The following is a 27959-nucleotide window of genomic DNA, read 5'->3' on the forward strand; positions in this document are numbered from 1 at the left end:
CTAGATGTTCTACGGTGCTTTACAAACATGTTTCTTAATTAATTAATTAATTTATTTATTTATTTATTTATTTATTTATTTTATTGTTGCTAGTAAGTTTAAAATGAATGAATGAATTTGGTAACATTATATGAATATTCGTCTTAATACAATTAAAATTAGTCACCGGCATCGCTCAGTCGGTTGAAGCGCTTGCCTGCCGATCCGGAGTTGCGCTCGGGCGTGGGTTCGATTCCAGCTTGGACTGATTATCTGATTCGGTTTTTCCGAGGTTTTCCACAACCGTAAGAAAATGTCAGGTAATCTAGCGCGAATTCTCGGTCTCATATCGTCAAATATCATCCCGCTATCACTAATCCCATCGACGCTAAATAACCTACTAGTTGATGCATCGTCGTTAAATAACCGAGTTGAGAAAATTATTAAAATTTATGAACGACTGTTTCTTATAGCCCGGTTCCCTTACGTGCAGTACCAATTGAGAACTAAATAAAAAAAAGGTAAAGGTATCCCCGTCACGTACCATGAAGGCACTTGGGGGGCATGGATATAGAGCCCCATGCTTTCCATGACCTCGGCACTAAAATGAGGTGGTATGGTCGGCACCACGCTCTGACCTCCGGGAAAGACCCGGTACTCAATTTTATAGGAGGCTGAGTGAACCTCGAGGCCGTTCTGAAAGTTTTGCAACGAGAAAAATCTCGTCACCACTCGGGATCGAACCCCGGACCTTCCAGTCCGTAGCCAGCTGCAATTGAGAACTAAATAGGTATTTAAATTATTAAATTTGTGATTACATTTTTTTCCTAATGGACTAAATACATGTGTACATATCGCTCAAAGTTGAAGTCGTTTTGCAAAATATCACTTCAAGATTCGAATTAAATTATTCAACAAATTATAGAAATGTTTTCATGCAACGTTATTTTAGGCGCGATCTCCTTATAGCTTACAAGTATAGGCCTAACATTATATTAGGACAGTAAAAACCAGAAATGTGTTTTCAGTGTTTTCAACTATTTCATATTCTTTGTTAATTAGAACCACGTGTGAAAATCAATGAATGCATATTAATGTACTCTCTATACAAAATCACTACGCAGAGAATTTTATAGTAATTTTTAAAACTAGTAATAAAGAGAATAAAACATTTCTATAGTTTGGGATCTACTAATTCCTATTTGAGAAATTCGTCGTGATTTTTTCCCAGTTATTCCTTTCAATTCCACAAGAATTTAATAACCGAAACGATACAAATCATTTGTATTTCTTGTGCATTACACCCTTCACATCGCACGATTTTTTATGCCCTTAAGGTAATTTCAACCCTTATATGCACAGCGAGACTCTCGTAACATGAGGGCGGGCACAACACTGGATCTCTACCTAATACAGTATAGGCCATGACACTGGCAACAGATAAATATTCTTGTCCAAAGCGATGGGATTCGAACCCACGGCTGTTGCCTCTAAAAAAAAGGACAATCGTTACTTTAATATCTATAACAGTGCAATGGCAACATACCATGCATTTCTTATCCGCGGTTTCAGACATCACAAACAGAAACACCCTCGTACACAGATTACTCCGCTTCTGATTGGTTGTCGAGTTTAAGAAATTATTTTCATCTGCAATGGTTTTCACCTTAAATATGATAACGAACTTAGACTCATTTTTATTGTACTGTCTTAAAAACTAAAAATAAAAAGAAGAATGTTATTCTTGAGAGAGCGTGTCCTTTTGTAAATTCTTGTTTAGAAAAACTTCGACAGATTTTCATTAAATTTGGAATAAGCATCCGTCAGTAACGAGTCTCTGGCGAATTATTTTTTTTCCCGCCGCGGTACAAGGCGGTCGGAACGTGAAGCAAGGTTACCTTTTAAGAGGTTGGGGCCGCACTTTCTTGAGCTCCATTTCTTTGTTGGTCACATTATTCTTCTCGGCAGTTACGTCACTTCCGCCATGAGCCCTGGACACAGGAAGTGTCGCCATGTTGTCCACGGACTCCACGTCCACGGTGGCGACCTTGACGTCCCCCCCGCCCACCATCCCAGCAGATATTCACCAAACTTGGCGTCGTGTCGCGCGCGACTTGCCCCTGGCTCGGTAGGCAGGCCAGTGCTACTCCGAGAGACTGAACTGCAGCAGCGGGCAGGAGATGCGCGCGCAGCGTCCCGGGGTCCACACGGCCCGGCGCACGGGCGCGAGGATGCTGTGTGCTGGACCACGGGGGTGACGTCCTACTGACCTTGCGAGGTCACCACCGAATTGGCGGGAACGGACCTCGTACGGCTGCTATTGGTTCTCTTGAAGACACAGTGTGATCCCACCCCATATATCGAATCTTGATCTCCCAGATAGCCTCTTACCGTCATGTTTTCCACCTAAAATTATGTCCGGGACTGTTTATTATTGCCTACTACACGGACGGCCCATCGAAACGTACTTCATAAACAAAGACAGCAACTTCTCGGTTATCAGACGCTTCCTATTTGATCAGACGTTCGAGGAATTAAAACCTACCGAGAAAGACGAATCTTAAAGACTGTTTTTTGAGCCTGGTTCCTTTCGAAATGTACGTAAAGCCTTCTGTCCATATCTAAAAAACCATGTTCTACAGTGGGCAGCAGGAAAAATAAGTTGGCAAGAAATTAAAAATGTCTTATAATCTAACGTACAGCAGAGTCCGTAAAGGCCAGTTTCTATCTGATGCTTTTCCAATTCACTGTGGGCTAAAGCAAGGAGATGCACTATCACCTTTACTTTTTAACTTTGCTCTAGAGTATGCCATTAGGAAGTTCAGGATAACAGACAGGCTTTGGAATTGAACGGGTTACATCAGCTGCTTGTCTATGCGGATGACGTGAATATGTTAGGAGAAAATCCAAAAACGATTAGGGAAAACACGGGAATTTTACTGGAAGCAAGTAAAGAAATAGGTTTGGAAGTAAATCCCGAAAAGACAAAGTATATGATTATATCTCGTGACCAGAATATTGTACGAAATGGAAATATAAAAATTGGAGATTTATCCTTCGAAGAGGTGGAAAAATTCAAATATCTTGGAGCAACAGTAACAAATATAAATGACACTCGGGAGGAAATTAAACACAGAATAAATATGGGAAATGCCTGTTATTATTCGGTTGAGAAGCTTTTGTCATCTAGTCTGCTGTCAAAAAATCTGAAAGTTAGAATTTATAAAACAATTATATTACCGGTTGTTCTGTATGGTTGTGAAACTTGGACTCTCACTTTGAGAGAGGAACAGAGTAAGTGTGTTTGAGAATAAGGTTCTTGGGAAAATATTTGGGGCTAAGAGGGATGAAGTTACAGGAGAATGGAGGAAGTTACACAACACAGAACTTCACGCATTGTATTCTTCACCTGACATAATTAGGAACATTAAATCCAGACGTTTGAGATGGGCAGGACATGTAGCACGTATGGGCGAATCCAGAAATGCATATAGAGTGTTAGTTGGGAGGCCGGAGGGAAAAAGACGTTTGGAGAGGCCGAGACGTAGATGGGAGGATAATATTAAAATGGATTTGAGGGCGGTGGGATATGATGATAGAGAGTGGAGTAATCTTGCACAGGATAGGGACCGATGGCGGGCTTATGTGAGGGCGGCAATGAACCTTCGGGTTCCTTAAATGCCATTTCTAAGTATAATCTAACTCATCACCCAGTGACTAGAACGCTGGAATCATAATTCTATAGACCAGAGTTCAATCCCCGAAGTATCCCTGATCTATGACTTGTGTTGGACAAGTCCAAGGTCCAGGGTTTTCTCCGGAAGCTCAGGTTCCCCCATAACATCCTAACATCGTGGCATCGCTAGACCAGCCTTCTATGGCGCACCCTGGGCAACGATTCTGTGGTAAATTGGTCTACACAACTGGCTTCATATGTCAACATCATTAGTAAAAATATCATCAGCCATGCTATCGAATTATCAGCAATAATAAATACCTCCCTAGCTACCTACTAGCTTCTTCAGAACACAAAGTTGGTGGACAGCAGAAATACCTTGACGAAATTTGAATTATAAGAAGTAAACGAAGTGGCAAGTAGGAATGAAAGACGGGAAGAAATAAGAAAATCTATAAAACATTAAAAAATGAAAAAGGAAAAATAATGGAAAAAAAACCAGAAAATAAAGTAAAGATAGAAAGAAGTAAGAGATGAAAGAAAGAGAACAATAAAACAAATAGAATGAAGAAAATAGATGAAAAGATTAAGAAACTAATATAAAAAGAAGAAAAGGAACAGGATCGAAATAAATTAGAGGTAGGAGAACGCAAAGAAATAAAGAAAGAGGACGATAAAGGAAGACACAAAGAATGAAGAAAATGGATAAAAATAACAGAAAGAAAAACGAAAAGCGAACGGAAGGAACTGGAACGAAATGAAGTAGAGGTAGGAAGACGCATACAAGTAAAGTATTAGGGCGACGGAGAAAAGCAGAAAGAATTAAAATAAAAAATAAAAGAAAATAAAAATAAAAAGAATGAACAGGAGCGAAATGAAGTAGAGGTGAGAAGACGCAAAGAAATAAAAATTGCGATAAAGAAAAGCAGAAAGAATGAAGAAACTAAATAAAAAATCAAGAAAAATGAAAACAAAGAATGGAAGAAGCAAGAACGAAATAAAATAGAGTTATGAAGACGAAAATAAATAAAGAAACGCTGAAATAATTAAGAAAATAAAGAAAAAACTAAAAATAAAAAAAGGAAAGGAATAGGAACGAAATAGAGTTATAAACACGCAAAGAAACTAAAGGAAGAGGACGATAAGGAAAAGTAAAAAGAATGAAGAAAAATAAAAAGAAAGAATGGAAGAAGAGGTACGAAATAAAATAGATGTAGAAAGACGAAAAGAAAGAGAATGTTGAAGAAAAAGGCAGAAAGAACGAAAAAAATAATAAAGAATAATAAAAAAGAGAAAGAATGGAAGGAACTGGAACGAAAATATAAAGCAGAGTTATGAAGACGGAAAGAAACAAAAAGAAGAGAACGATTTAAATAAATGCAGAAATAATAAAGAAAAGAAACAAAGGAAGACAGGACAATGAAAGCCTAGGTAAAGAGAATGAAGACAAGAAATAAAGGATAAACGATAAGCATGGAATTAAATACAAAGAAAAAATTACATAAAGAGCCGAATAAAGGAATAAAATGAGAAAAGATTTGAAGACATAAAGAGAATGAGAGAAGAGAAGTAATATGCAAGGACGCTACAAATAAAATGGGTGAAAATGGAAGAGAATTATATAAAGATAAGAGCAAAGAAAGAAAAGAGGAAAAGGAAGAGAAAAATAACAGAAGAAAGAGAGGAAGAAAGTTAGAGTCAGAAAGAAGCAAGGAATGAGGCAACAAAAGAAAGAAAGGAAGAATAACCAAAGTGACAAACAGGCTGCCGGGCAGTTCAATTGGTAGGGCAACTGGTTACGGACTGGAAGGTCTTGGGTTCAATTCCGGATTTTCTCGCTGCCAAAAGTTCCAAAGTTCACTCAGCCGCCTGTGAAATTGAGTACCAGGTCTTTTCCGAGGATAAAGGGTGGTCGGAGCGTGGTGCCGACCACACCACCTCATTCTAGGGCCGAAGTAAAAAAAAAATAAGAGTTCACCGCTGTGGACTAACGGTTAGCATGCCTGACCGTGAAACGAGCAGGCCCGGTTCAAATCCTGATTGGGACAAGTTACCTAATTGAGGTTTTTCCGGGGATTTCCCTAAACCCATTAAAAACAAATGCTGGGTAACTTTCGACGCTGGACTCTGGACTCATTTCGCCGGCATATCACCTTCATATCATTCGAACGCTAGATAGCCACAGCAGTTGATAAAACGTCGTAAAAACCCACAAAAAAGAAGGTATGGAGCTCTACCTTTATGCCCCTCATACGCTATCATGACGTGTATAGGGATACCTTTACCTTAGAGTAGGAGAGAGAAAGTAAAATGGATAGATAGAAAGAAAGAGGATGAAGATTAAGAAAGAAGACTGTACTTACTTACAAATTGCTTTTAAAGAACCCGCAGGTTAATTGCCGCCCTCAGCCATCGGTCCCAATCCTGTCCGAGATTAATCCAGTCTCTATCATCATATCCCACCTCCTCTCATCTACGTATAGGTCTGCCCAAAGGTCTTTTTCCCTCTGGCTTCCCAACTAACACTCTACAGGGTGTTTCCGAGGTGGTGTTACAAACTTTCAGGGATGATGGCGAATGGCACATGTATCAATTTGAGGTAAGGAACCATGGTCCGGAAATGACTGAGTCGAAAGTTATAAGCAAAAATAGTTGTGTGGAAATGGAATTGTAATTTGACACCACGTGCCCTTCTTCCCTTAACTTTTGGAACAGTCGTGGAAAAGTGATATGGTCCGGATGTCTCCTACGTGGGTACTTGTTAGATACAATCTGTGAGCTTGTCTACTGTTCCCATTGACTCATCCGTATTCGAAAATCAGGTCTGCTTATTCCGCTCTCGTGTACTCCTCCATTTCACTAGGACTGATCGATTGGACACCAACTTGTACACGTACACAGCTGTCTACAGACGTGCATATCAGGACCGACCATGTCCGTTACACATTACGCTATCTGCATTGCTTTAGTATAGTTTCCTGTCCCCGTCCCTCAGACAGCGCACTGAATGGAATACTGTAATTAGACAACGTGAACGTCAGATGAATACAGTATGTGTAAGATGTACAGATAAATACATATAAATAAGGTGTAAAAAAAGGTAAAAGGTAAAGGTATCCCCGTAACATGCCATGAAGGCATTTGGGAGGCATTGAGGTAGAGCCCCATGCTTTCCATGACCTCGGCACTAGAATGAGGTGGTGTGGTCGGCACCACGCTCTGACCGCCTTTTACCCCCGGGAAAGACCCGGTACTCAATTTTATAGGAGGCTGAGTGAACCTCGGGGCCGTTCTGAAAGTTTGGCAACGAGAAAAAAAAAATGTCACCGCCTGGGATCGAACCCCAGACCTTCCAGTCCGTAGACAGCTGCTCTACCAACTGAGCTACCAGGCCGCCATAAATAAGGTGTACAGAGGAATAAAATTATTTCATTTCCACAGAACTATTTTTGCTTGTAACTTTCGACTCTGTCATTTCCGGACCAGGGTTCCTTATCTCAAATTGATACATGTGTCCTTCGCCCTCATCCCTGAAAGTTTGTAATACCACCTCGGAAACACTATGTAGGCCTATATGCATTTCTGGATTCGTCCATACGTGCTGCATGCCCTAGCCATCTCATCTGGATTTAATGTTCCTAATTGAGGGGCTTAGAACAAAAAGCAGGCAAGTGACGGAAACCTAGTTTTGAGGAAATTACAGTTAAAGTTCTACATGCAATGGAATATTATACACTAGTTTGGTGAAATGATGCCCATATAGCAGCACTGCATAGTATGATCACTTACCTGATTTTATCCCAAAGAAACATCCTTTCGGGCTATCACGACACGCACTTACCGCATTTTTTTAGTAATGTCACTTACCTGCTTTTTGTTCTAAGCCCCTCAATTATGTCAGGTGAAGAATACAATGCGTGCAGTTCTGCGTTGTGTAACTTTCTCCATTCTCCTGTAACTTCATCCCTCTTAGCCCCAAATATTTTCCTAAGAACCTTATGTTCAAACGACCTTAATCTCTGTTCCACTCTCAAAGTGAGAGTCCAACTAAGAAAGAAGACTATAGGAATAAAAAAGAAGTGATGTGATTATCGAGTAAAGTGCCTCATATTTTAGGGTTGGGCTCTAATCCATTTCGTACACTCGCTTGTTACAAATTTGTGCACTCTACTCAGGCCTACACAAATAGCGAAAACTCTGGTCACACACAGACCAGGGTGCTAGGCAACCTCTGAAACAAAGAACAGACGCCCAGTCCTTACTGAAGAAAATAAATCTTAGCTTTCATGCTGCAAATTGAACGCCACTTGAGCTCTAGCGGAGGACAAATGAATATAAACAAAATTCACCGCTCGAGATAATGTTATCAAGCTAGGCCCCTTATGCTAGCTCACACCCATCGAAACTTCAGGCCAGAGCAGGGTCGGTAGGAAATTGTTGTCATCAGGTGACAAGTAGGTCAGTGCTTGCAAGATTCTACGATAGGCCACGGCAGTAAGCAACCATTCATCCCCATTCGACGATGAGGTGAGCTGAATGAAGTATCGATTTGTAAACAATCACTTCTGGACCAATGGAGCGAGCAAGCCTAACACTGTGCTATGAAGGTCATGCTATTATTGCGTTCGAATTCCACCCTTCAACATGGCGTCTCGGTATGTTCCCTTCCACGACAAGACGGTTAATCTACTTTTCACAATCTCTATCACCATCGACCACAAAGAGTTGGATCATGAGCATTAGGTCCTCACAAGTAGAGGAACTCTGATATTGTGGTCGGTATGTTGCAGGATAGCGTCATATGACAACCCAGGACATACCCAAACCCATTTCCTACGAGCGAGAGAAACATGTCCACGTCCTTCGCAGTAGTGGCGGGGTGCGATTTAAAGACCTGTGATTTTGTCGCTGTGATAGATTTGTCGCTTGTTCCGACTGTGACTATCTTTAGAAAATCACAGTTCAGAGAAATCGCCCAATATGTCACTCATAGCGGAAGTGGTCACTGATGTCAATTGTGATTATGAGGAGTTCAAGAAAACAGTGGCTTAACTCTTGAAATACAAATCACCTTTTTTTGTAATAGGATACGTAAAACAATTTACAAATTTGTAAACCTTCGCCATTACTTGCTACTCATGTATTACATTTGGTATATTTCGCTATACTGGGTGTTCAGTTCAAAGTGTGTCATGGCTCGCTGTATGCCGTCATGTGGCCAGTCGGTGCGCCTAGAGAATTCAATCTTCCTACACTTCCGCAGAGGTGTATTACTTATGTGCCAGAGAAGTTGCCTAGCAAGTACGGCGTTCATTCAGAAGAGTACTTACCGATATGTATGGTAACGCCGGTAGTGGCAGGAATGTGAACTGTTTGGAAACACGTACTAAGGTGAGTTTTTTTCTTACTGTCGGGACGATTACTTACGTATTTGTTGACATTAACTTCGACGGTCAACATGGACACGGAACATTTGATTTGTATTGTGGAATGTTGCCGTACGCAACCGATGATAACAAATACCCTGCGTACGACTTGCCCGCGCAAAACACACTTCGAAAGAGGTTATGGTAGCACACAGACCGTACAGGCCATCATCTGTTGCTACGACGTTCAAGTTATACCGTACACGTTCTCAAGTTCAGATTGAACGCCTTGATCAATAGGCAACTTCTCTGACACAAAAGCTGAAACTCGCTTCAAATCGCTGACTCATCAACAGTGACGTCATGACGCACTTTGAAATGAACACCCAGTAGTTGAATCTATTATCCAATAAGGTATAACTGGATGGGGAGGCATTATAAAAACTGCTCTTCTTCCTCTAATTACGTTGCAAAAACGTATAATCAAAATTTGTTTGAAAAGGCGACTGGATTATCCAACAAATTTGATCCATTCCGAATTGAATGTTTTTAGAAATGGGCAAATTTATAAATACTCTTTAATGAATTCTATCCATCACCAATCTCAACATCGTCTCTTTTTTCACTCAGTTATTACTAGTATTATTATTATTATTATTATTATTATTATTATTATTATTATTATCATTATCATCTTTATGTGACCTTTTTTCTTAAGTATTTTGTCTATCAAGTATGTATATTTACGTATGTTTCTATCTACTCTTCTTAAGAATATAATCTTAGTGCAAGAATTTTAAATTTTATTTTATAAACAGTAGGAGATTTCTATTTTTGTGAATTATCGGTATGTATAATCTGTGTAATCAGAATCTTAAATTTTAATTCAGAAAAAATAGGTATGTTTGGTGGACACTGTAAAATTCTATATCATTTTCAAGTCTTTCCATCAAAACGGAACTGTCCCCGAACACGAACTTTGCTCTTTCGGAGTACTTTCACGTAGCGTTTTTTTATGTATATGTTATAATTAAATAAATCTAAATTTAAATCTAAATCCAAAACTCAGAAATTGCAAGAAATGAGATATTTTAACTTTTACGTTCTGTGCAATTGAAAAGACTGTAGAAGGGGCTATTTGTGTAAATGTATGGAGGGTAGTTGTGAATATATTGAATAAGCAGTCGCGGACAGCCGATGAGGGGTGGTCCTCCAGCTTGGGGGTTGGGCGAAGGGCTAACAACCATCACCGTAATAAACAGCTTGTTACGAATCCTTCAAATAAGCCTCGGAATGGGACTGATTCTCTGGCACGACCACAGCAAAGGAAAACAAGTAAAGAGATAGGTTTGGAAGTAAATCCCGAAAAGACAAAGTATACGATTATGTCTCGTGACGAGAATATTGTACGAAATGGAAATATAAAAATTGGAAATATATCTTTTGAAGAGGTGGAGAAGTTCAAATATCTGGGAGCAACAGTAATAAATATAAATGATACTCGGGAGGAAATTACACACAGAATAAATATGGGAAATGGCTGTTATTATTCGGTTGAGAAACTTTTATCATCCAGTCTGCTGTCGAAAAATCTGAAAGTTAGAATTTATGAAACAGTTATATTACCGGTTGCTCTTTATGGTTGTGAAACTTGGACTCTCACTTTGAGAGAGGAGCAGAGATTAAGGGTGTTTGAGAATAAGGTGCTTAGGAAAATATTTGGGGCTAAGAGGGATGAAGTTACAGGAGAATGGAGAAAGTTACACAACACAGAGCTGCACGCATTTTATTCTTCACCTGACATAATTAGGAACATTAACTCCAGACGTTTGAGATGGGCAGGGCATGTAGCACGTATGGGAGAATCCAGAAATGCATATAGAGTGTTAGTTGGGAGGTCGGAGGGAAAAAGACCTTTGGGGAGGCCGAGACGTAGATGGAAAGATAATATTAAAATGGACTTGAGGGAGGTGGGAAATGATGGTAGAGAATGGATTAATCTTGCTCAGGATAAGGACCAATGGCGGGCTTATGCGAGGGCGGCAATGAACGTCCGGGTTCCTTAAAAGCCAGTAAGTAAATAAGTATTTGTGTAAATATAATGTTGTTTGATATTTTAAATACAAGAGCAAAACTCGCACTTTTGACATTCATAAGATGAAATGTCAAAACATCTGACTTACTCCACCATTGCTTTTAACTCCTCACATGTGACTATATGTGACTGCTCCATTCATTTATTCATTCATTTGTTTATTCATCCATTTAATATGACACGATTGATATCACAGGGCCGTCTCATTCATACAAATACAAAGGGTAATAGTTTATAATGCTAATTACATGCAAGACCAAATTGAGTATCAACATAATTGAAAGGAAACACTATAAGCACTTATAATACAATTGCAAGAAAAATAAAAGCAGAGAAAGAAAAAGTAACTTTTTTTTTTTGGTTTGTTATTAGTAGGGCAAGGATTTTGATGACCTATAAATAATGAAAATATGTCCTAAAACAATGCATTTATGACCTAAAAATCCTAAAAAAAAATGCCCTTAAAATGCCCTAAAAATTGATCTTACGTAATTGACTTAGTAGGAAAAGAGGTTTCGTACCACTTAGTATTTAGACTAGTAATTAAATTAATTCTAGTACCAACATTTAAGTTTATTTAATTTTACATAATTTTTTCTAAGTGGTACACTTTAATTAATTATTTTACCTAATGTAGTCCACCACAAGGGCACTCTTATCCGGAATTAGCAGTTATAAAGAAGTTTATATTGAAAGGGTGGTTGGGGTTTACTACGTTAAAATGGCAATATTTGTGTCGAAAAACAATTAAAATATTATACCAAATAATGGGTATTAGCCACCGGCGTAGCTTTGTCGGTTAAGGCGCTTGCCTGCCGATCCGGAGTTGCGCTCGGTCGCGGGTTCGATTCCTGCTTGAGCTGATTATCTGCTTGGGTTTTTCCGAGGTTTTTCTCAACAGTAAGACAAATGTTAGGTAATCTATGGCGAATTCTCGGCCTCATCTCACCAAATATCATATCGCTGTCACTAATTCCATCGGATCTAAATAACCTCGTAGTTGATACAGCGTCGTTAAATAACCAAGTAAAAAAAAATTGATATTAATGGACAAAATATGTAGACAAAATGTCAAAGAAAATAAACATTATTTTATATTAATAGCAGGGATTCATGGCCAAAATTAAATGAAAATGCCTCAAAAATGTCCGAATAAAAACAAAAGATGCTTTTATGAGTTGAAACGGGCAAAAAATGCAAAAAAAAAAATGCCCTAACATATATGTCTTCAAACACTCAGTTTGTCACATAACATATAAATACTAAAGCAGCTATGTTTCTAGCTTACTAGAAAAAAGATGCAATTTCATCAAAATCCTAGCCTTAGAACTTATTTGTTTATATTTTAACACTAATTTAGAGCTCGGAGTAATTGTCTTCTTTTGAAGTGATGTCCGTAGTTTTGTCCGTATTAATTAATTTGTGTGTATGTGTATTCAGAGAAAATATAACTAACTCCACTGCACAATTTCATTATTTTCTACCCTGTCCGTGAGTGTACGCAATCTTCACAGCTCGCGGAAACGAAAATAATTATTAAAAACAAAGCCACGAAACAAGCCAATAATTTTCATTATTCTAGCTGTGTCATATATTGACCTCAGGATAATCGGCAAGTAAAACTTTTTCAATTACAAAGCGCAGCCAGACTTACAGAAATTATTGGATTGAAACGAAATGTTAACGATTTAGTTTTAATAATTATAATTGATTACTTTGTTGGAGTTTCTGTCACTAGCACAAGACTATCATCATTTCAGTAACTACAGTATCAGGACTGAACGATTACAATCACATCCATCGTACCTAGCCATCATCAGATTATCATTACTACCACAATCATGACTATTATCATCGCCAAGACTGTCATCACTAGAGCTAGGAAGTTGGTACCGAAGCTGTTAAGTTGTGTGAGCTTTGAATGGAGCAGAATGACTAACATGTGCTGTACAGCCGGGTGATAACAAAATTGTGTTCCAATCATCCACGGCCTTAGAACAAGAAAATAATAATAATAATAATAATAATAATAATAATAATAATAATAATAATAATAATAATAACAATAATAATAATAATAACAATAATGATAATAATAACAATAATGATAATAATAACAATAATAACAATAATAATAATAATAACAATAATGATAATAATAACAATAATAATAATAATAGTAACAATAATAACAATAATAATAATAACAATAATAATAACAATAATAATAATAACAACAATAATAATAATAATAACAATAATAATAATAACAATAATAATAACAATAATAATAATAATCATCATCATCATCATCATCCTTCACGAATTAGGCCTCTGCAGACCTGTTTCGGCCCCATCTAGCAGTCTTCTTAACGGTCTTCCTGGTCGACGATGTCCTCTAGGTTTATATTGCATCATAATTTTTGGGATTCTTGAATTTTCCATTCTTCTTACATGATCTAGCCAATTGAATTTGTATCTGGTGATTTTTTCTTCTATTGACTCTACTTCTAATTGTTCTAAAATTTCTTCATTCCTTTTTCGGTCTAAAAGAGTATATCCTGCTGTTCTCCTGAAAAATTTCATTTCCGTTGCTTTGATTCTGTTCATGTCTTTTTTCTTTAATGTCCAAATCTCGCTTCCGTATAGAAGGGTGGGTAATGCTAGTGTATTATATATTTTTATTCTTGTAGATTTTTGTACTAATTTAGCTTTTAATGTATTGTTTATTATTCCTAGAATTTGTGTAAATTTGGTAATTTTCTTGTTCACATCTTTTTCATTTTGATAAGATATTTCACAACCCAGATAATTGAAATTTTGCACTTGTTCGAGGCATTGGTTATTGTGTATTATCTTACTTCTCACTGGGTCTTGTCCTAAAAATGCCATTACTTTTGATTTTTGTGCTGAAATTTCCATCCCAAAATCTTTTAATATTTCATTTAATGTATACAATCCTTTTTGTAAATTATCCTCTGAATTGGAAATTATGACTTGATCATCGGCATAGAGTAAGGTATTTAATGTTAGAGCACTGGTTATTTTGATTCCTGATGTGTAGATTTGGTTCCATTTTAAAATAATTTCATTTATATAAATATTAAATAAAGTTGGTGATAGTGGACAACCTTGTCGAACTCCATTATTAACTAATTTTCTTTCGGATATACAGTTATTTATTTTGACACTTATTTTGCTGTCCGTGTAGATTTCTATTATATTTTGGAATAGCAAATTTGGAATATTTTTTTCTTGTAATATGTCGAATAAAAGGTAATAATAATAATAATAATAATAATAATAATAATAATAATAATAATAATAATAATAATAATAATAACAACAACAATAATAACAATAATAACAATAATAATAATAATAACAATAACAATAACAAGAATAATAATAACAATAATAATAACAATAACAATAATAATAACAATAATAATAACAATAATAATAACAATAATAATAACAATAATACTAATAACAATAACAATAATAACAATAATAATAATAATAATAATAATAATAATAATAATAATAATAATAATATGTAATTATAAAGTTCGTAACTGCCAATCTAAATTAATTTACCCATACATATAAAAATAACATACAAAGTATACAATTATGATTCCAGCCTCATTATAACAAATAACAATGAACATTTTCATTTTATCAAAAGAAATACTCCTTTCAGGTTCAGAAAAAAAACAATATTTCTATTCTTCACCATGATTATCACTTAATCAGTTCTCTCCGTAACCATAGTAACACCGTCACCATGAACATTATCAGTCACCATCAACATTATCACCATCGGCTTCATTACAATAATAATAATAGTAATAATAATAATAATCATTATCATCATCATTATCATCACAGCCATGACCATGACTAATCATAATCACCCTTCATGGGTTGTCGAGCCACGGATTTAATACTTCAATATTTCCTCATGAAATTTGTTTTCTGCAAATATACAGGGACAACATTTTATTTTACTTCAATTTTTGTTGTACCTGAGTTTTTTAATATACTTCACTCCTACCCCACTCTACTAGTAAGCTTCCAACCGTCCTCAACACAGTACCAAGGCCGCGTATGCAGTAAAAGTAAATAGTACTAAGTTAGTGAATACAGTACTTCAAGAAATACGTTCCCGTTTTCCAGTGACGAAAGTGCTTTTAATATTGTATCATATTTTCGCACAGGTACTGTCGTCCGTTTACCTACGTCGCATCCCGGTTTCCCCCACCCGCTTCTGCTCGCCCCCTTTAAAGGCTAGTGGCTGGGCTGTCTTAAGTCTTTTCTGAAAACATTAATTTCTGTTAGGAATTGGACGTCTACGTAATAGTATACAACTGTTTAAAATAACTTAAATAAAAGGGCCTCGTTAAGTAATTAACTGTCACGTGATTTCCCCCCCTTTCTAGGATCCTACGACAAAACTACTTTGACTGATAGTAGATAGCATGTCTGAGTAATTTTATCTTTTCGGACGGGCAGAAGTGAAGATTGAATTTACAGTACGTAAGGTACTCTTTTACAGAGTAGGTACAGAATTAATTTAACATGAGTTACTAATACGAAGGACGAAACTGGTAATTGGAATTAGGTACAATAGTCTATAGTGCGATGATATGCACATTAGAACTGAAGCCTGTATCGAAATGAACGGCTACCATTTAAAAAATGTGTTAAATATCCATATTATGATTATTTTTCAATTTAACTTAATTCTCTATATTGCACGTTAATGTGCTTTAGGCAGTATAATATACAATGCATAATGAATACGTCCGAATGGATAACTCAGTTCGTGAGTAAAAATACTTACTGTTAATACAGTACTGTATTTTGATTAAACAAAAACCTAGTGAAAATTATCAAACTCAAAATTGCGATATTTGCTAGTTTACGTAAATGACGTACTTTTCTTCCCTCCTATACCTAGTAAAGTGATGTGTTTGTATATTACGCCAGTATCATCGAACTCCAGTCGTGGAAGGGGGTAGCAAAGGGTGTTTCCGGTTCTCAACCGTTAATCCAAAGGTATATCCAAGTTAATGTTAGAAATGTTAGTAAAAATAAAATGATGTGCCTGTATATCATTACTGTGAATCAGGTGTTTCTTTACGATTGCTTTCCAAAGTGGTGGTAGGTTTTAGGGAGCCACTAATTTTTGTCTAAGACTGTCTGCATATCAAGTTCTGATATTCGAGCCTGAGAATTCTAGAACAGAGTCTCAGAAGTCGTTGAGCCCCGAAGCAACAGAACATATAGACCCATAATATGGCTGCAGGGAGTTAGTTAAGCTGTAGATGACGTCGGATGATGGATGGTTCTACTTTGGTGCACGGGAAAGGGAACGGAAAGATTCACTCTTGAATGAGGATTTTTAATCGAACGATGATTAAAATCAGCTATTGAAATGTTAGACTTTGTGAATAATGTGATTTCGCTGTCTGATTGTGACTGTCGATATCGTTATAAATGTCCGCAAATTCAATAAAGATAAAAATTACACTGATTCGGCGATTTTAAATTCCTTTATCGCCTAAAAATGTGCCACAACATTGTTTGTTATCACATCAGATCCACTGGACCACACTCGTTTTGAGATATTCTAGAGTCTGCATATCAAAACTCAAATCTCGTTAATTTTGAGAGATTTCTTCCTAAGCGAAGTAAATCTATTTCCAACTTCACTGTGGTACGTACTGCAGTAACTAACTTTCAATTTAGGCCTGTATTGTTCTTCTCTTTCCTTTTATTTTCTTATTAAATCTAAAGCCACCGACGTAACTCAGTGGTTAACGAGCTGGATTCATGATCAGCACTCGGACGCAGGTTCGAATCATGCTTGGGTTGATTTTCTGGTTGCCTTTGTCCGAAATTTTCTCAAACAGTAAGGTGAATACCAGGCAATCCTATGGCCAACCCTCGTACTCATCTTGCCAAATACCAACTCGCTACCACCAGTTCCATCGATACCAGTTGATCTAGTAGTTGATACAGCATCATTAAAACCCGAATAAATGTTTTAAAGTGTTAACCAATAAGTTCGTTCAGGGAATACATATCGTTACATGACGTTCCAGAGTAACTGTACTGATGTTTTTCAATTTCATCTTTGTTTTGATTTTCCGATAAGCTCACTATAATGTAATAAATTTCGATTGGACCATCTATGCTTATCTTATGTTTCAATTATAAATTTTATTAATGTGTCACATTAACGTTTTCGGTACGTTGGTGTACCATCTTCAGATGTGTGTATATGATATTAATTAACAACCAAGCCAATAGGCGCATGTATCGTAGAATTAAATGATCTGTGTTTGTGTGTATAATATACTATATCCATGATGTGTTAAAATGATTAAATAAATAAATACCTTACAACTCTTATATGCTATTAGCTGGTAAAACACTCTATTAAAATTAAAATGTTTAAAATTAATATTTAAAAACATTATTTTAAAAACTATTTAAAACCACCAACGTACCGAAAACGTTAATGTTACAAATTAACAAAATTTATAATTGAAACATAAGATAAGCATAGATGGTCTAATCGAAATTTATTACATTGAACTGATGTTGTTTAGTCAACTGTACGAAGGGATGTCGAAACGTCATAAGTGACACCATTAAGGCATTACTCATAAGGCAACTAAGTCACGAGATCAGTTCCTTTCCCTCTCCTCTGCATACATCGCTGACTATACACTAGACTCTCGTTAATCCGGCTCTCAGTAATCCGACCACTCTATTATCCGGCCTTCTTCTTTTATACTTCCCATCAATTCTACTGTAAGATTTCTGGGAAATCTGCACAGGTGCCATGTGTGTTACTGTAGTCTATTACTTACGTGTATATTTTACGTAAACATGCGCCGGCCACGTATGAAACTTTCTAGTTTCTATTTACAAATACAACGGAAGCGGTTGACGCAGCTCATAACATTACATTTAATTGCATTTCTAAGCATTCTCAGTAATCCGGCACTCTCGCTAATCCGGCACCCTTCTTTGCAAGTAATGTTAGGATTAGCAAGAGTCTACTAAAGTTGCGTCGCTGTTATTTCCGGCGGCCAATCACGTTGTAGCTCGGGTACATTTAAACGTGCGCGTCTTGTAATTGGTCGCTGATGACGTTATACACTTCCACTGCTGCCACATTTAGTAAACAGCTGTTAATTAATATACTGTCTTGCTCGGCGGCAAGCAAGTGAAATGAGTCCGGGGTCCAGCACCGAAAGTTACCCAGCATGTGCCATATTGATTTGAGGGAAAACCCGGAAAAAAACCTCAACCAGATAATTTGCCCCGACCGGAAATCGAACCCGGGCCACCTGGTTTCGCGGTCAGACGCGCTAACCGTTACTCCACAGGTGTGGACGAAAGCCTTTATATTGAGCACATTATGTGACATTTATGTTTTGAACTGATATTCCCTATATATGGAGACTTTTGGATCTCTGCATTTGGTACATTATATTTCCATTTTGCTGTCATATGTTAGCCATTGTGTACAATTATGTATGTAAGAGTATGTATTTATTCACACTGCAAATGGGTATATACCCGGTGGCAGTGGTAACTAATTACACTCAATAATGACAATTAACAATAAACACAACTAATAAAACAATAATTATTAATAATAATAATAATAATAATAATAATAATAAAATAATAATAACAAGGAGCATTCTAAATTAAAATGAAGCATGGTTACTTAAAATAACATTTAAAGTAAATCTAATTTGCATCTTAACCCTAAGCTCGAACTAAGATCCACGAGTCTGACAGGTTCATATCTGCACAAGTACCTTTCGGCACTACACTTATTCGACTCAACTTTCTTAGTATTCTTAGTAGTCAAATTTGTGTGTGTGTGTCCAATGCCCACCCACTTCACTTGCGTGATTCGAGTTCCGCATGCTGCGACAGATGCCAGAACTGTGACCCATTATCTAGTTGTACACCACTTCGGCGGGTCACACTGTACATGATGTATATCTGTGAAGAGTTTATGTCGTGTACTAAGGTGAGTATGTGTAAGTGTAGTGTCTGGAATGAGTGATGATGATGATGATGATGATGATGAAGGGAGAAGGGGAAACCCGGTGCCGGCACGTAGCCTACTCCTGTGGAATAGCACCAAGAGGGCCGCCAGGCTTAACGTCCCCATCCGACGGACGAATCACTATCAACAGTGACATATGTCTTCTCTTCATATGCACTGCGGAGAGATTTGGGATTTAACCCCTTAATAGTAAAGTGGAAAACGATGCTTTGTCTTTTGAAAAATAACCAGTATCTAGGTTATTTATGATCGAGGAAACTACTGAGAACTTCGATTAGATCGGCCAAACCCGGAACTTCCCTAATGTGGGTACAGCTTTTTATTACTAAGCCATCTCTTCGGTACATTATAGGTCTAAAATCTGATAAATCTTGACTTATAGCCATTTTAATATAGCCGGCTGCTGGCTTCACGCCACTTGACGAAACAGAGATGGACGATCATCCAACCAGAATTGAGGTATCGTGTGGTTAACACGATGACCCCCCCCCCCCCAGCCGTTATAGCTGGTTTTCGCAACCGGATTTAGCTATACTCTATTTTATTTCCTGGAGTGCAGTTTCACAGAAAGGACTTTGCCGACAGACCTTCTACTGCCCCGTACTAATTGGTTGTCATAAATAAATGTCTTCCTTACTGTGACGGAAATCTTGTATTCTCCTGTCAGTAACTAATCACAACCCTTGTTCAGAAGAATTGACAGGCTCTCGTCAAATCCACGTGGAGGCAGAGTTGTCGCATCTTTTCCGAATTCCAAGAATCCCGTCAGTCTCATTTCGAGGGTCACCAGGATTGTGGCAACTGTGCAATGTTGGGACGAGGGGACAGGATGGAATTGTCAGAGCTGTTTGTGTAGGAAGTCATAAATCTGTAAGTGGGTGTTCAAAGAAGCCACCGAACTGCACTCCTTGAAATAAAATGGAGTATACCTATCGTAGCTCCCCAAGTGCATCACGATGCTGGGGTTGACACCGGTCCCATACACTGGCCGAAATTTCATGAGAAAATTTCTTCTCCCATGAGGACTCGAACCAGCGCGCATTCCGTAACCCGAGTCCTAGGCAGGATGCCTTAGACCAGCCGTGGCGAGAACGTGACTCGCGAGACATTGTGGCTCGCAGTGATAGCTTCTAACGTCCGCCAACCCCCACCCTCTCACTCACTGGAGTCAAACTCCGTTCCATTCGTATTTGTCTCTGACCTGCGAGTGGCATATGTCTCCCTCGAAACCATGTACGAAAGTTCCAAGCAGGATGGGAGGACGCATTTTTTTGCTGTCAATATGATGAGAATATTAAATGTATGATTTGTTCACAAGTATTACGAGGAAAACGGTCGTATAACATAAAACGGCATTATACTACATGTTACGATGACACATTAAAAGGTTGTGTTATCATCATCATCATCATCTCTGTACGTCGACCCTTTTTCAGCAGATGTAAGAATAATGCGGTTAGCTCTTCAATTTGAACTCACTGATTTACTATGTGATGTCAAATGAAAGCTAGATGTAAGGACTTGACAAATGTTGAACTTTTCAAATCTTTGCCAAAAAATAAATATCCGGAGCTTCGTTCTTTCGCTTGCTCTGTTGAAGCCATGTTCGCTACAACTTACGTTTGTGAAAAATTATTTTCAACAATTAAAATAGTAAAACCAAATTTAGATCACGACTGACAGATAAATGCCTGCGTGATCAACTACGACTGGCAGTAAGTGACATAATTCCTGATTTTGAAACTTTGTCGCAGAGACATTCTGAAGACAGTTAATTTTAAGTTGTGATATTGTTCATTTATTTTTTTTTATTTTATTGGGTTATTTTACAACGCTGTATCAACATCTAGGTTATTTAGCGTCTGAATGAAATGAAGGTGATAATGCCGGTGAAATGAGTCCGGAGTCCAGCACCGAAAGTCACCCAGCATTTGCTCGTATTGGGTTGAGGAAAAACTCCGGAAAAAACCTCAACCAGGTAACTTGCCCTGACCGGAATTCGAACCCGGGCCACCTGGTTGTTCATTTAGTGTTCATTTCTTTCTTCGTTGCACGTACTAAGCATTAGTTTGTAACCTTATATTATATAAAATTATATTTAAGTGCTTGACGTAAGGAAAATGAAAATCCGTTAATAAGTCAGACAGTTGCTTCACTTCCCCTTCGGGTGTCCGCTTCCCTCCACAGGTGCTATGCACGTTGCAGGTTACACAGTGGCTCGGCACACGATTACATTTTCGCCACCGCTGCCTTAGACTACGACACCATGGTGCGGGACATAGCAATTTTTATGGAATAAAATTCGTAATAAATAAAAAAGAAGAATTCAAAGCGGAAAATAAACATTGGAAAGGGTAATTAGAAAGCCTGTGCTCTCCTAGCGTGTTGCAAGGAAATAAGATAAGCAGAAAAGTATCGATCCCAATAGTACACTACGCTTTTACACAGATTCCAAGGGGGGAGGGGTAAATTGAAGTCTACCATATCAAGATCCGTGTACTTACATTAACGCATATGCAAAATGCAAGTAAGACTAAAGCTAACAAGCCTCGCCAAGCACGGAAACAGGGTGTGCGCGAAACATGTAAGCATGCGGTATTTTATGCGCATAATTGAAGGGTTCACAGCCATAGTGGGCCAAGCGCCATTTACAAAAACGGAGAAAACAAGGGTTAAAGTTAAGTGAATATGATAGTTTAATGAAGATTGACATATCATTTAGTTTGAATGTGTATACTTTATATTACTTGCTATATGTTTCCATTGAATTATGATAATAATGTAACTTCTAATTCAAAACAATAATGTAATTTTATTCTCACAACAATAATCACTTTCTACAATTTAATTTAAACACTCCCGTCAACAATGGGATTTCCACTCCACAGAGCAACACAGTATTCGTTATTGCACTCCACAGACGACAATGCCAATTCACTTGGATTATTGCGAACAACAATGTACTCCTAATCTCAACTAATGTTCACAAAGCACTATTTACAGCACAAACTGTCAGTTCTCAGTTCACAGTTCGTTTGCCTTGGTTAGTTCTTCTAGCTCAGTCACTCAAGTTCACAGTATCTCGAACCCAAGACCTTCAGAGACAGTCCACTGAACTTCGAACTCAGGTCCCCCAACTGCGGTCCACTGCACTCGAACTCAGTGGACTGTCCGGCGACAGTCCACTGGCAAGGACGCTAACACAGCTGCGGACACACTCAAGTCGAACTCCGATCTCGAAGTAGAGATGGGTAAAAAATAACACAACAGTTATTTTGGAACTGTTCCGGTCTCGGAACTGTTGCAAAAATGAACAGTAGGTCGGAACCTCCTGTTCCGAAATAACAGTGTTCCGACTCCGAGCTGCTCACTTGCCCAGCTGTTGCTGGCTCGCAGTACCGCGTTGCACAAGGTATGTTCCGACTCCGAGATAACAGTCGGAACGTCGGAGCTTGTTCCGATGAACCAAGGACAGCAGCAGTTACACTGTTCTCGGTGTTCTTTATGTTGTACTTGGAACTTCGTTGGATGAAGTTGGTATTTGAAACTCTCACGTGGTTGGAGGGGGGCGCATGGAAATTGAAATCCTTGCGGTGGCGCGAACTTTAATATCAACATTTGTAAGACTGGCCAATCATCTGTAATGTTATAGTAAGTATTTAATAATCTGCAATATTCATTCCCGCTTTATGGTTTATTTCACCATTAGTTGACTAATTCTGTTTTATAAACATTCTACAAAGTCATAAAGTACGCATACTATTATTAATTCATTGATCAGCTGATTCTATACAAAGGTTAAAGTCGTAAATGGTAATGAGTGGTTTAGTTACAATGTCTGTATGTCGTTTGTTGAGGTTAAGTCTGACAAGCACAAGTTTTTGTGCTATCTTCTCTGTTATCAAAGAACGACAAAAATGTTGTAGCATTATTTGTTGGAAACTACCCATATAAGTACTGATTTGGAGAGCGAGGTTTAATGCGAAGTTTAAATTACACTTTGGTAAAGATGCGATTCCAACATTTTACTAACCCACTGCGGGGTTTCCAGGTTTCAGTACTGCCAATATATATCTTTTTTATTTATGAAATTGTAATATTTATTATTATTATTATTATTATTATTATTATTATTATTATTATTATTATTATTATTATTATTATTATAACTGTGCATTAAGAAAAGTAAAAATAAAAATTAATGATTTGTTTTTTTTTTTATTATGTAAGAGAGAGAACAGAAATTACATACCATATGTTTTAAATGTTATGTTATTTTTTTTAGTTGGCTACCATGTTTTTATAACTTTATGTACGAAAACAAAGTGTTGTATTCTGTTCTTGTAGTCAACAGCTGTGTAATTACTAACATTAAGCTTTTGAGTTCTGTCCGCATGCACAGCAATTTTCCAAAATCGATTCGAATGTGCATTGCAGTGCCATCTATAGATAAGAATGTGTACTATGTCATGCCTATGAGTGCTCCAGTGTGAGCTGCATGGTGTTATTTGTCTATGGTGAAGAGGGAGGGTACTGTACCGTTCGTTTGAACGACTCAACGACTCCGACTCGTCACCACTGGTGACTGTTATTTCGGAACTGTTATTTGGAACATAGTATTTTTTCGGAACCGGAACCGTCGGAACTGTTCCGGGAAAAGAACAACTTCGCCCATCACTATCTCGAAGCTGGCTTCACTGCTACACAAAACTGACTGGCTTGCTGTCCAAAAACTAGCAACGACTGCGACAACTGCTCAGCTTTTGTGTCTCCAATTTATAACTAGACCATAGTTTCGGGAAAGTACGATGCTCGAAATTTATCCAGATGCCAAGAAGATGGCGCCTATCTAGACTTCTCTGGATTTCTCCCCTCAGCCACCAGCTGCTTTACTGTCCCCTCTCCCTTCGTCACTTTCGCGCCGCTCCTTCGCGCACGAAGTTCCCCGAAGCACCGAGAATATTCGGTCTCCCTTCACAATAACTTAATTTTAACCCTTGTTTTCTACGGTTTTAGTAAATGGCGCTTGGCCCAATATAGTTCTGAACCCTTCAATTATGTTTTCTCTGAAAAGAGCATTATAATTTACGTGGATTGGTATGAAAATGATGCCTCTCCCCCCCCCCCGCCTCCCCAAACCTGACAACCCATAATGTTGCGAATTTCAGTTAGTGACCGTAAGATGCCTCTAGTTCCACCTTACGGAGCGACAATGTGATACGTCACATGAAAACGACACAACTGTTAAAAATAGTGAATGTTTCCGATATCCGTATGAAATAAAGAGCTGTGATAGAATTCCTCACTCTGAGGAAAAAATAAATCCACCTGAGAACCACAGCCTACTCGTCTAAGAAATGTGTATCCTGATAGTATTGTAGATATCAGTACAGTTAGACGGTTGGTGAGATACTTCAGGGGCGGAGAAACGAACATAGTTGACAAGTCGCATGCATGACCATGTTTCCCGCCGTTATAGAACGGCAATGCAATAAATGTTTAGCGCTTTCAAGTTGAGTTCTCACAATCAGATGTGACTTTGAAACGTGTGTTCAGATTTCTGCTCAGCGACAGCCCTGATGTAACTTATTATATTTTTATATTTGAAGATTGGTTAATTAATAACTAATCCGAGAATCGAACCCTGGACCCTCTAGATCCGGAAGTCAATAAGCTAACCACCAGACCATGAAGGAGTCAATTTCATTTTCCTGAGAGAAAAGTGATAGAACGATGTTGTTGGTAGGCCTTGTAAGTTAAACTTACAACACACTTGCGGTAAGTAAATAAATGAAATCAACTTTTATTTATTTACTTAAAAGTAACGAGCTATCAGTGTCGTGCACCACTGTGTGCTATGAGGAAATAACTAAATGTCTTATTATACCTGTACGCTTTCTAAATTAATTTATTGGAGTGGAGATTTGTAAGAAAACAGGAATTAATGTACATAAGACGTAAGCGTGAAAACCATCTCTGACGACTTCCGGTTGTTGCCCTGAGCGCCACTAGTGGGGTCGTAGCTGAACGCGAAAACATCCTTGGAGTAAAATACGTATTCAAGCATTAACCTATTCCGATATACAATTTATTTACACTGATGTATAATTATTGTGTCACCTATAAACATTTTCTATATGCTATTTATTTATATTGATGTATAATTAATTGTCATCTACCTACTTCTTTGAAGACAAAACTAAACTTCCTATAATTTATTTTATTGCAACATTTTCACAACCGCCGCCGAATAATAACAAATGAATAACACCTATCGACAAATACGAATAACAACAAATGAATGACACCTACTGACAAATAACAAACGGCGATCACACATGAAAATATTACCATCCGAAAACAAATTATTCATTTAAATTAAAAATGATTAATAATAATTTATTTTTTATTAAGACTGGCCAAAAAAATAGTATGCAATACTTGTGTTAAATGCATAACAGAATCTCGGAAGTGGAGAAGACGAGACGAAGACGAGAATTCGTCTCGTCTTCTCTAATTTTTCCTAGATTCTGTTACAATGCACTTACCACGCTTGTATCGCAATATAGTACTATTCTGCACGTTCTTGTTTTTGTTGTATTTACAGCTATTGTTGTTAGGCTTCGAAAGAATAATTCCCACACAAAAACTTGTTGCTAGGGAAACCATTCTTCTAACATAAAACTATAGGCTTCTGGAATGGACCCATTACAGTTCACTTATTGTTACTTAGTTACCATTACAGTGCAGTTTTGCTAAGGCTTTGGTTTAATAATTTAATTTAATTTAGGTATGGCTATTATTATTATTATTATTATTATTATTATTTTATTGGTGTTTTGAAGATAAAAAGAATTGTCATTGTATTGTATTAATTATGTATTAAATTGTATTGTATTGTATTGTATTGTATTGTATTAATTATGTTATATTCATAGCAATGTAGTAATTTTCTATGATACTGGTTGAGTGAAAGAGAAAGCCGAATGGCCTTAACTCTGCCAGTTAAAATAAACCATTATTATTGTGATTATTATTATTATTATTATTATTATTATTATTATTATTATTTTATTGGTGTTTTGAAGATAAAAAGAATTGTCATTGTATTGTATTAATTATGTATTAAATTGTATTGTATTGTATTGTATTGTATTAATTATGTTATATTCATAGCAATGTAGTAATTTTCTATGATACTGGTTGAGTGAAAGAGAAAGCCGAATGGCCTTAACTCTGCCAGTTAAAATAAACCATTATTATTGTGATTATTATTATTATTATTATTATTATTATTTTATTGGTGTTTTGAAGATAAAAAGAATTGTCATTGTATTGTATTAATTATGTATTAAATTGTATTGTATTGTATTGTATTGTATTGTATTGTATTGTATTGTATTAATTATGTTATATTCATAGCAATGTAGTAATTTTCTATGATACTGGTTGAGTGAAAGAGAAAGCCGAATGGCCTTAACTCTGCCAGTTCAAATAAACCATTATTATTGTGATTATTATTATTATTATTATTATTATTATTATTTTATTGGTGTTTTGAAGATAAAAAGAATTGTCATTCTATTGTATTAATTATGTATTAAATTGTATTGTATTGTATTGTATTGTATTGTATTGTATTGTATTAATTATGTTATATTCATAGCAATGTAGTAATTTTCTATGATACTGGTTGAGTGAAAGAGAAAGCCGAATGGCCTTAACTCTGCCAGTTAAAATAAACCATTATTATTGTGATTATTATTATTATTATTATTATTATTATTATTATTATTATTATTATTATTATTTTATTGGTGTTTTGAAGATAAAAAGAATTGTCATTCTATTGTATTAATTATGTATTAAATTGTATTGTATTGTATTGTATTGTATTGTATTGTATTAATTATGTTATATTCATAGCAATGTAGTAATTTTCTATGATACTGGTTGAGTGAAAGAGAAAGCCGAATGGCCTTAACTCTGCCAGTTAAAATAAACCATTATTATTGTGATTATTATTATTATTATTATTATTATTATTATTTTATTGGTGTTTTGAAGATAAAAAGAATTGTCATTCTATTGTATTAATTATGTATTAAATTGTATTGTATTGTATTGTATTGTATTGTATTAATTATGTTATATTCATAGCAATGTAGTAATTTTCTATGATACTGGTTGAGTGAAAGAGAAAGCCGAATGGCCTTAACTCTGCCAGTTAAAATAAACCATTATTATTGTGATTATTATTATTATTATTATTATTATTATTTTATTGGTGTTTTGAAGATAAAAAGAATTGTCATTGTATTGTATTAATTATGTATTAAATTGTATTGTATTGTATTGTATTGTATTGTATTGTATTGTATTGTATTAATTATGTTATATTCATAGCAATGTAGTAATTTTCTATGATACTGGTTGAGTGAAAGAGAAAGCCGAATGGCCTTAACTTTGCGAGTTAAAATAAACCATTATTATTGTGATTATTATTATTATTATTATTATTATTATTATTATTATTATTATTATTATTATTATTATTATATTGCTCTAAATTTTCAATGCAAAATATATTGTATTTGCAATTTTAAAAATATGATCGTACAAAAATGTACTTACACGTTTGTGAAATGCATTAGAAAATAGCTTTGCTCGTTTTTCAAACTTTTCCTCGATTTTGTAAAAAGCACTTCCCAACCTCGTATCGTAATATATTATTTT

At 36.4% G+C, this 27959-nt stretch overlaps 1 protein-coding gene across 15 annotated transcripts in view; it reads right to left on the reverse strand.

Annotated features, from left to right (window-relative positions):
• Positions 1 to 27959, reverse strand: part of OtopLa (Otopetrin-like a) — a 349564-nt gene that overhangs the window by 110000 nt on the left and 211605 nt on the right. For 2 of the 15 annotated variants that reach the window (XM_069819338.1, XM_069819337.1), the window contains exon 1: positions 1878 to 2116. The exons of 12 other annotated variants lie outside the window; for them this stretch is intronic. In XM_069819338.1, coding sequence (XP_069675439.1) covers positions 1878 to 2050 — 173 coding nt within the window. In that variant the 5' untranslated portion in view covers positions 2051 to 2116. Of the gene's footprint in view, positions 1 to 1877; positions 2117 to 27959 lie in introns of those variants that run through there. One more of the 15 variants, XM_069819344.1, reaches the window with a different exon arrangement.

This window comes from Periplaneta americana, chromosome 2, assembly GCF_040183065.1.
Source record: "Periplaneta americana isolate PAMFEO1 chromosome 2, P.americana_PAMFEO1_priV1, whole genome shotgun sequence".
Classification (NCBI taxonomy): Eukaryota; Metazoa; Arthropoda; class Insecta; order Blattodea; family Blattidae; genus Periplaneta; species Periplaneta americana.